Raw genomic sequence first — 11086 nt, 5'->3', positions numbered from 1 at the left:
TCACCAGCCACGTCGTGAAGCTAGAGTGGACGTGAAGAATCTACAATTTCACTACCAAGCTTGAGAACCAACATCGTCTTACCGCTTAACGTCGCGTATCTTTATGTTCTTTCATTCTTTTGTCGTCTTTGGATTATCGGGAGGCCCCTCCTGCGTGAGCACCGGCCTCCCCCTCCTGCGTGTTTTATTTTAAATTACGTTTAAGTGTCATCTTTAGGGGGAGGAAATCCATGTTGGGCTTCTTCTCCCCCTAAAGAATCCTCTTAACAAGGGAAGAGTGGACGTGGAGGGGGGGGAAGTCAGTCTGGTTGAGAATTCAGATCTCGTTCATGTTCAATTGGCAGTTATTTTCTTGTTCTTGTGGAGAAGTAGGAATCGTTCATCGTCCTTGTCAGATTGCCAACTATAGTTCGGTCGATCCTTCCTCTTGAGAAATTTGGCGTCGACACTGACTGGGGGAGCTTATCATCAATTGTGTTCAAGCTAACTCCAAGATCGTATCATAACGAAGAAGCAGAATATTTTGATTGAAGAAGAAGACAAAGATCTCGTCGTTCTCTTTGATTGGGTCAGGAAATCGTCTGCCCTCTCTCCCCCCCATCAAGTGACCAGGCTATTACCTTGTGATATCGGTTTTGAAATGGGCCAAAGGTTCATCAGAGTTACTCGACACTGAATCAACTCCGGTCAGGATCAATAATCTACGACGGGAATAATACCCTGTCAAGGGTTTTCTTCTAAGAGCTACCGTGACTGGCTCCGTCATCTTGAGATTCCTTTTCACAGGACCAATTTTGATCCTGAGAATTTCCCCGCTGAAGAGTTGAAATTCCGCTCTGTTGCTGTTCCGATTAATTCCGACCGTGAACTATTGGTTGATATCACAACCATCGGCCGTCGATTGCTGGATCGTTGAGATTTGTTGCCGTCCATCGATCCCTGACTTCTGGGGACGCTCATTGGCATCCCGCGGGTTCTCAACTGACTTTGATCGTTCTTCATTTGTTGAATCGTTGGCTGAAGAAGAAAATCGCCGCCTGGAGTTTTGACTGGCTGCCTGAAGAAGGAAATCCGATTACTAGAGTCGTTGCACGATCGGTTGTTCCCATCATTCCTTTGAGCTATCTTGCATCGACGGCGCTGCTTGCTACGACATTCCTGGTTGGATCTTGTAACTACGGATCAAAAGGGGAGAATGTGATTAAGCTGCCCAAATTCTTCGGCCTCATCATCTCGAATTCGTGTATTGGCCCTCTTCCAGACCAGTCGTGAACGGCTTTAGGCACCCAAGTGCCCAGTTACAGGTCCATTTCTCTTTCCAGCCCTTTTCTCAGTGTTGTTTTATCTCCTTCAGTAACGACCTCTAAACTGCTCAACGCCTCGAGTGAACTTAATTGAGAATTTAGGAATAGCCACCCATACTTGTGTTAGTGATTTCATTGATTGTGTCCGATCTGATCGTTTACGTTGACGGTGGGGACGCTCTTGGACATGATCGTCTCACCACGTCGACTTACGATCTAGTCGCCCGGATTGTTGGGAGCCTGCTCGTGGCATAACCCGTCACGTGTAATTCAATTGAACGACGTCTCTGGTCAGTCGACGAACAACGTACTTCTGGTTACTATTTTCTCGAGTCATCATTGATATTGCCATCATTACATTTAAATTTTGTATTTATCATCTTTAGTAGAACCACGAACCACTCCAGGGCGGTCGTTGTTTTACACCAAGAAAGAAATTGAAAATAAATACCGTACCAGGATAAAAATTGATCCAATGAGAGATCCCCTTTGAGTGCAGGTTGTGGTCGAGCATCCAAGAATAAAAGAGAGATAAAATTAGGAATTTATACATACAATAGAGGGGTGAGACAATTCCCTTTTCCCCCTAAAATTTCCTTAATTTTATTTATTTTTAGGACTATTTTGCTTTATCCATCCCTAAAGATGGAAATAAAATACATGAAGAACTAGCCCTCAAAATTTGAGGTCAATCCGATGGCTGGATCTTCAGATATCACATTTTGACAATGGAGCAATCTAAGGTGTTTGGTTCTTTTGGCATTTTCTCTCTCCACAAAATTTGCAGAAAACCACCCCTCTGCTTTTGAAATTTTTTATTATGATTCTAGTCTTATAAATTTTTTACATGGGCTCCGCTTCTCTATCACCTTCGTTATCTCTCCTCTTTCACCTTAAAAATTGGGGAAACGCCCTCTATTCTTCCAAAACAAGTTAAAATTCCAAAATTTTTAATGAAATTGAAGATTTACTCGTGAAAAGACTACTGAGAGCAGTTTTACAGCCTTTTTCTTTATGTTCTCCATTCAATAGTTTCTAGAAAAATCTGAAAGAATCAGGAAACTTCAAGAGAATATACGAAAGAAAAATTTATTTAATTTCTATTATCATTACATGCAGTTACAATCATTTTAGTTAAAATAAAATTTTAATATGTATGAAATTAATATTATAGATTGCATTTTATCAACGGCACAGGTTTAGCCACGTGGCACTACTCCCCATGCCACTCCCTCCCTAAAGGATGTCCCTAATGCAAATAGCTTCTAGTTATGCTTACTGAATAAAACCCTAAAACACATGTTTCCAAAATTAATTATATATCTTTAAAATAAGTTAGCAATAAATATAAATTCAATGAACTTAATTTATCCTTTACTTGAGAGGATACATTTTTACCAAATCTCCATCACTTGCAATGAAGCCAATTCTCACATATTGTCTTTCAATTCAACTTACAATAAAATATTGAAAATATTTCTTCAAATTCTTTAACTAACCTTTCAAATGAATACTTCAATTAATTCCAATTCAAATAACTGGTATTGATTTAAGTTAGAGTAAACTAGATTCCAACAATTTATCTCATTCAAGTTTTGAAAGTTTATTTTTATGAGGAAGCAAAGTATGTTCCATTTTCTTGTTGATAGTTCTCAATTTAAAGTTTATTTTTATTTTAAAAAGCATTCCCAAAATTTTAATATCCTCATCCATTTACTTATTTCATGATTAAAAAACGAAAATATCTACTTTGATAGTTAATTCTAAAACTAATAATTTCTGATGATAGATCTTATGAATTATATAAATCTTTACCTTCTATTCTATATCGTGACGTTCCCATTCCAATTTATTTTATCTGTAATTTAATAGAGTGATTCAGGGGTATCAGCACCTACCTTAATACTGTTTTTGATCCCAAATAAGTCACATAAGCAGATATATCCCCCCTTATTTATTGCTCTCTTTTGATTTACCTTCAAATTACTTGATGCACAAGGGAGAAGATGCAAATCACTCTTGAAAGTAAACAATACAAAAATCAATTGGGTTTCACCCAATAATAAAAAGTTGATATTGAGTTTGGAGGAGCCTAATCACGGATCAGTTTTTTCAATCGTTTCAAATCTGAGGAATGAGGTTTTAAATCCAACGGATTTGTAAATGGTCAAGGAAAAAACCTTTTATTTGTTCATTGATATATCTTGATGTATGGATCGATGAATCAAGATATTTATAGATGAGTCCCAAATTTCTCTCCCTATTTCAGAGAGAGAGAATGGTAATTTACTTGCAACTAAACTACATTCCTATTGGTCGGCATTGATTTCTATTTGAACAAAAAATGGACATTAGCCAAAATTGTTTATTGTCCAAAGGTACTTTTTATTAATCACCATTATTGAATTGGTTTTTCCTGATATAAATGTTTGTTAGACCACATAATGCCATGTTTCTCTTACAGGCTTAAGAATAATAGACAGTCAAGATTAGGTTTATGACCACACATAAATCAACCAAAAAGCATTCAAGGTCAAATCAACAAGACCCGGCCCTCAAGATCCAAAGACATCTATGAAATATTATACTTAATACATTCAAGAAAACTATAATGAAATCACACCTACGTCCTTACATATCCTGCTGTAAATAAATATTCAAAAGCATCTTCCACCATTCAAAAACGGATCAACAGCATCCATCCTTACTCCTCCACTATCCCGAATATCTATGAAATATACCTTGCCTTAAATCCGAGATAAATATCACATTAATATCCTATGAATGGCTTGGTTTGCCAATCTATTTGGGTATACTCTCTCTTTGGGGAAGCTAGTCGCCAACTACCTCCCACCTTGAAAAAAATGCCATGGCCAAGTAACCACCACCAACCTCTGCGGTTCTTCTTCCCTCTGAGCAACGCCACAATAACTCCGATTGATCAGCCATGGCGGCCGTCTTCTCTCTCTAAAATTTACCTTCCTCAGTAGTCTACATCAACCCGGTTAAAATTCCTCTCTCTCTCTCTCTCTCTCTCGTGGTGATATGCAGAGAGATCCTCTTCTTCTTTCTTCTCCTGTTCCTTTCTGGGTACTGCCCAGAAGCAGAGAATCTTCGAGCCGAGGAGGAAGAAGACGAGGAGATCTCTCTCTTTCGCTCTATATTTCTCTCTGTCGCTGTCCACGGTTGGCTTATCGAGTTTTCTTAGTCCAGACAGGTCTAAAAGCCAGATTTACCCCTTTTTTCTCGCGGGATCCCCGCCCGCGCTAAGCCTTTACTGCAGACGACTTCCTCGTCTGACCCACTTCGCCCCCTTCCTTCTCCATCGCCGCTGCCCTCGAACCCATCTCCAAAATCTCGATTTGGTTCATGGGTAGAGCTCAGAAATGAGCCTCGGCTGGGGCGACCATGGGTTGTGTTCTGGGTCGAGAGGCCGCTTCCAAGCCGAAGAACAAGCAGATTTCTCCGCCTAAGCAGATTTCTGCAGTCGAATCCGCTCCCAAACCGGAAGAACAGCTCGATAATGAGCCGAAATCGGAGGAGATCGCGAATTTGAAGCCGGAGAGGAGCCGGAAACCGGATCCGAGGAGTGGGATTTTGCCCAGGCAAGCTTACGCGGAGCAGATCGCCGCGGGATGGCCGCCGTGGCTGTCCCACGTCGCGGGCGAGGCAATCCAGGGAATGGTTCCTCGGCGGGCCGATTCCTTCAAGAAGATCGCCAAGATTGGGCAGGGAACTTACAGCAACGTGTACAAGGTGAGGGATTGCGTGACGGGGAAGATCGTGGCGCTGAAGAAAGTGAGGTTCGATAATTTGGAGCTGGAGAGCGTGAGATTCATGGCGAGGGAGATTTTGATTCTGAAGAGGTTGAATCACCCGAATGTGGTGAAGCTCGACGGGCTGGCCACTTCCCGGATGTCGTCGAGCTTGTACCTCATCTTCGAGTACATGGAGCACGATCTAGCTGGTCTTGCCGCTGCTCCTGGGATCAACTTCACTGAGCCGCAGGTAGCAATCTTGTTCGTCATGATCGTTATCATCATCTTTTTCTTCTACTGTCTTCTTCGGCCTCCTTTTCTATCTGGTTTCTTCTTTCGCTTCTTCTCCTTTCTCTTTTTGTTTAACTCTTTTTTATTCTCATTGCTCTTTTTTTTTCTTTTCTCCGTCATTCTTATCCTCGTAATCTTTCTTCTTTCTTTCATCTCAGTAATCTTTCCATCATCGTTATCTTCTTCCTCTTCTGATTCATCATCATCATCGTCATCTTCTGGTTCTTCTTCCTCTCATCTTCATAAATCTTTTCATCTTCACAATATTTTTTATCGCCATCATCTTCTTCCTCTTCTGGGTTCGTCATCATCGTGATGGTCGACACCATCGTAATCTTCTTCGTTTTGCTTTCATAATAGTTCAATCGTCATTATCTTCTTCCTCTTCTCGTGTATCATCATCATCATCATCATGGTCAATATCATCATAGCCTTCATCTACTTCCTTTCATCTTCGACTGTTTTGATCATCATCTTTTCCTCCTCGATCATCACCATCACTGTATCATCAACATCACAATCATCATGTTCTTCTTACTTTTGTTTTTGTAGTTTTTCTCGTCATAATTATTTTCTTCCTCTTTGTGTTCATCATCTTTGTCATCTTCTTCTTCTTATAAGCATCACCATCGTTGTCATGATTATAAGCATCGCCAGCGTTTTCATGATTATAAGCATCGCCAGTGTTGTTGTGATTATAAGCTTCGCCAGTATTGTCATGATTGAAAGCATCATTAGCATGTCATGATTATACGCATCGCCAACGTTGTTATGATTATAGGCTTCACCATTATTGTCATGATTGTAAGCATCATTAGCATGTCATGATTATAAGCATCACCAGTATTTCCAGGATTGTAAGCATCATTAGCAGGTCATAATATAAGCATCACCAGTATTGTCGTGATTATAAGCATCATTAAAGCATTGTCATGATCATGAACGTTATTATCTTCGTCAACTTCATCAGCTTCATCATCATCTTTTACTTCTTCTTTAAATGCATCACCATTTTCATCATCTTCTTCTTCACAACCAGTACCACCACCACCACCATCACTACCATCACCACCATGACAATGATCATCATCATCATCGTCATTTTTTGATCATTGGAAGCATTCATCATCCGCTTTCCCAGGTCAAGTGCTACATGCATCAGCTGCTGTCGGGGCTCGAGCACTGCCACAATAATGGGGTTTTGCATCGAGACATAAAGGGATCGAACCTTCTTATCGATAATGAGGGAGTGCTGAAGATTGCTGACTTTGGGCTGGCAATCACCTTCAATCCGAACCATAAACAGCCCATGACGAGCAGGGTTGTAACACTTTGGTATCGTCCCCCAGAGCTCCTCCTTGGCGCTACTGACTACGGTGTTGGTGTCGACCTTTGGAGCGCCGGCTGCATCCTTGCTGAACTTCTAGCTGGAAAGCCCATCATGCCAGGTCGAACAGAGGTAGTATTCTTATTATGTGTTCTCATTTAATTTGTTATCCTCATCATCATTCCCAAACTTGATAGTCTTCGTCTTCAACCATGGATGACTTGGAGGAATGACAATTACAAAATAGTCATCGATGGTTGGATGATGAAGATGATGAGAATGATGAACTTGTCATCATCATCATCGTCGTCGTCGTCGTCATCATCGCACGCCTATCATTGTCATGAAATAATGGTTTACAGGCAGTGATGAAGTCATCATGGTCATCCCAAAATCTTGTAGTTGTCATCCCCAAAGCTTTTTCTTTGTCTTTGCCCTCTCGTTGTCATCTTGGACACCAAACCTTGTGATTTGATCACTTTTTGATCTAATAAATTAATGCCTCTGGAAATCAAAAATAAATTCCAAAATTTTGGAACCACCAGGAATTCATAAGATTGGCTTTGTTAATTTTTAATTTCTTCTTATATGCGAGGTTTGGAAAATAATGATATTTTGTTCTTATAATATAAATCTTTATCTAATGACAGTGTCTGTCACATTTGGGGTTTCATGGTCTGGTCGCTTTGTGAATTTCTTTTGCTACACGGAATCAGTTCCTTTAACTTTTTATTCTCATTTTTTCAGGTGGAGCAACTGCACAAGATTTTCAAGTTATGCGGGTCTCCTCCTGAGGAATACTGGAAAAAGTCGAAATTACCCCATGCTACGATATTCAAACCACAGCAACCATATAGAAGATGCATTGCAGATACATTCAAGGATTTTCCAAAATCGTCTTTACCGCTTATTGAAACTCTTCTAGCGATTGATCCGGCAGAACGTCAGACTGCTACTGATGCCTTAAAAAGTGAGGTGAGTAATTCATGAAGTTATCAATTTTTTTCCTTAGAAATCTTTCAGTTGATGACACGTTGTCATCTCCATCATCTTCGATTGCCAAGGACCATCATCTTCGCTGTCATTGTCATCCATTGGTTTCAAAGGAAAGATGGAGCATTTAAACTTTTGTCATCATAGTCACTGTCATCCGATTTCCTAGGGCCGTCATCATCATTGCCATCGTGATTGTCATCTTTACTGTCATCAATTGATTTCAAAACTAAGATAGAGCATTGTCTTCCCATTTCCAAAGGGCCATCATCGTCACCATCATCATCTTCACAGTTGTGATCTTTTTCTAAAAGAAATATTGTTGTTGTCTTCATCAATATCGAATGTTTTCTAAGCTAAGCTGGAACATTTAATCATGACGTGATCATTCTGATACACAATTCTTGTGTCAGAATGAAGAGTTGAAATCTCAAGATTTCCACAGTTCTAATATAACTGAATAGTCTAAGGAAGTCTGAGTTTTATCTCTAAACAGCGATCTTTAGGAAATGATTGATGGATAGTGCCTTTGTTCAGCATGTCTGTGCTTGTCGATCCAATCTTGAAAAATGACCTCCCCATTTCTTTCCGACGTAGGTTGCCTTTTAAAGGGGTTCACACGTTTGTGATCCCTCACGTGTGTCCTGTGGAGTAATGATGATACATTCTTTTAAATAAGGTATCATTGCCATTGTCATCCACTTTCCGAAGGTCGTCGTGGTCATCGTCATCCATCATTTGATGACAAGTTCATCATGATAAGATCCAAGAACAAAACAATTCGAATAGAGAATCAAATATGGAAATTCGGATCAAGAACCTAGTGAAATGAGATGGAGTTCCACCAGAGGTGGTAATCGTTGCATACAAATGAATAAATGAAAGATGATTGAACCAGGATCTCTCAATCCCTCTGGACGCAGGCCTCTCCTGCTCCCCATCCTTTCCCGTGCGCTGACGGGCCTTGACGACTTTGTGAAGAAAATGAACTTGTCCCTGTGGGATGCTCCAGGTCTTTATTTATAGGGTCGTTGACCCTATTAGCGTCCGCGGGCTGACGTGGCATGGCCAGTGCGGTTATATTATCTTAAAAGTACTTATCACATCATCACCATTTTCATTTTGTCCAACACACACATGAATAACTGCTACAGTGATGACGAGATTAAGGGACGACGATGATGAATGCATCATGATCTGTTAACTTAGTAGCAATCAACATAAACTTGTATCAGCTATTAGGATGCACTCTTCCCCTTTTCTGGTTTTTTACTGCCTTTAAATCCACAAAATTCATATTTTTCTCTATGGTCTCTTTCAATCCATGGCATCGGATTTCATCAGTGGTCATTGATTCTTTCTACTGCGATCATTCTCTTTGGGGACAGTTTTTCACGACGGAGCCCTTCGCATGCGAGCCCTCTAGCCTTCCGCATTACCCTCCAAGCAAGGAAATGGATGTGAAACTGAGAGATGAAGCCAGAAGGTTCGTTTACTTGATTATGATTTTGAATTTTCTTTTCCTGTTCTTTTAAATGGATGGTTAATGATCTTGAATCTGCAGCCATCAGATCATAGCTGCGGATATGGATTATCTGACTAGATTCTTTCATTTGATTGGGCCAACAATTTCCAACATTTTTTAAAATTTGCAAGTTGTGATTTATGTCTGTTTTCAGTACTATCTCCTGGAATTAAGGTTGGCAGACAATGAGGAATCCATCTTCGTCATTGCCACACACAAATATTATCATTGTCATCATCATCATCCAAGTTTAGGTTTGCATGACTGACGATGATGATCCATCATCAAACAATGGAAGGGGACTATGATGGCTCTTGAATACTGGATGGCTATGATGATGATGATGATGATGAATAGTCATCCTACCCTTGTCATCTTTGTTGTTGATGCACAACTTGGAGCGGGGGACAACAATGAATTCATTATTTCATCATTATTGCCAACTTTGGTCATTATCATTGTCATCCATGTGTGGGCTTTGGCCAAATGATGATGACATGCGTCATCATCCTATGGATGACGATTGGTCAACATTGTCATCCACTAGTCATCATGGACAGTTAATATATCTGGAAGTATCCTTCTGGCAGCAAAATATGGGTAACATCGGGTTGAGCATAGGATGAATTCATTGATGCCTAAGATAACAAGATATTCAGTCGCTGACCATAAATTTCGAGAATAAATCATGAAATTCTAATTGAAATAACTGAAAAAAGTGTATCTCTTTTCTCCACGCTATATATTTTCTTCTTTTTCATGATATTCCCTGTTCGTCCTGGCTCAGAGCAAGCCGTGCTGCCAAACCCAACCCGGATGCTCAAAAGAGAATTCGTCCGCGCGACCGCGTGCCGCGAGGAGCCCTCCCTGCTCCTGAGGCTAATGCTGAGCTTCTGGCCAATGTCGACGTAAGATCCCATCCATCCATTCATGGACCCCAATCTTTTAATGCATCCATCCATGGATCCCATCTATTAATGCATCCATCCATCCATCCATCCATCCATCCATCCATCCATCCATCCATCCATCCATCCATCCATCCATCCATCCATCCATCCATCCATCCATCCATCCATCCATCCATCCATCCTATCAATGAATCAATCCATCCATCCATCTATCCATTAATGCATGCATCCATCCATCTGTGGATCCCATCCATTCCTGAGGCTAATGCTGAGCGTCTGTCCAATGTTGACATAAGATCCCAGATATTAAGGCATTCATCCATCCATACATCCACCCATCCATCCTTATGATGTTTATACTTCAGAGGAGGCGGATGATTACACATGGCAATGCAAAGAGCAAGAGCGAGAAGTTTCCGCCGCCGCACGAGGACGGTGCGCTGGGGTTCCCACTGGAGACTTCTGCCTATCTGGACTCCTCCTTCGACCGTCAAGTGGCAGATACAACCTTCTCCACCATCTTCCCTTCCACTCTTAATCCTGGCCCCGGCGTGTCCACATGGTCTGGCCCGCTGGCCCCTGATCCCGCCCCCCGCCCCCGCAGGAAGAAATCACAGCCGTCCAAAAAATGATGAGATTTGATAGGCAAAGATGGTACCTTTTGTTTCTATCCTTTTCGGTTTGTTATTCTGCCGTCCCTTTCCCCTTGTCAAATTGTCAACACCTCTTCTGTACATTTTTTTGCCCTTCAATTGTTGATAGAGTAGTTTCCCACAAAAAAAAACTTGTGTTTCAAAATTTCATGTGTCCCCAACTCGTTCAGGTTGCAAAATTTATTTACAGTGGAAAAAAAATATGCCAAACACAAGGGGGCTGTACTGTGAAAATGTGATTCAAAGAGGTCAGGATGAGAGAGATGTTGGAAACTGATGTCCACATCAGGTATCAAAATGTGTATTGAAAATCGGTATCTTGAT

The 11086-nt window shown here is 40.8% G+C and overlaps 1 protein-coding gene across 1 annotated transcript; it reads left to right on the top strand.

Moving 5' to 3' along the window:
• The first annotated feature begins 4349 nt into the window (after positions 1-4349).
• On the top strand, positions 4350-10856 carry LOC144715490 (putative serine/threonine-protein kinase At1g54610). The gene is made up of 6 exons (XM_078590422.1): positions 4350-5312; positions 6495-6812; positions 7428-7655; positions 9062-9159; positions 9986-10106; positions 10475-10856. The coding sequence occupies exons 1-6, from the start codon at positions 4713-4715 to the stop codon at positions 10739-10741; spliced, it is 1632 nt and encodes a 543-aa protein (XP_078446548.1). The 5' UTR covers positions 4350-4712; the 3' UTR covers positions 10742-10856.
• Positions 10857-11086: the final 230 nt, after the last annotated feature.

Source organism: Wolffia australiana, chromosome 19, assembly GCF_029677425.1.
Source record: "Wolffia australiana isolate 7733 chromosome 19, ASM2967742v1".
NCBI lineage: Eukaryota > Viridiplantae > Streptophyta > Magnoliopsida > Alismatales > Araceae > Wolffia > Wolffia australiana.
Note: the sequence above shows the minus strand (reverse complement) of the source record. Positions and strands in the feature narration are given on the sequence as shown.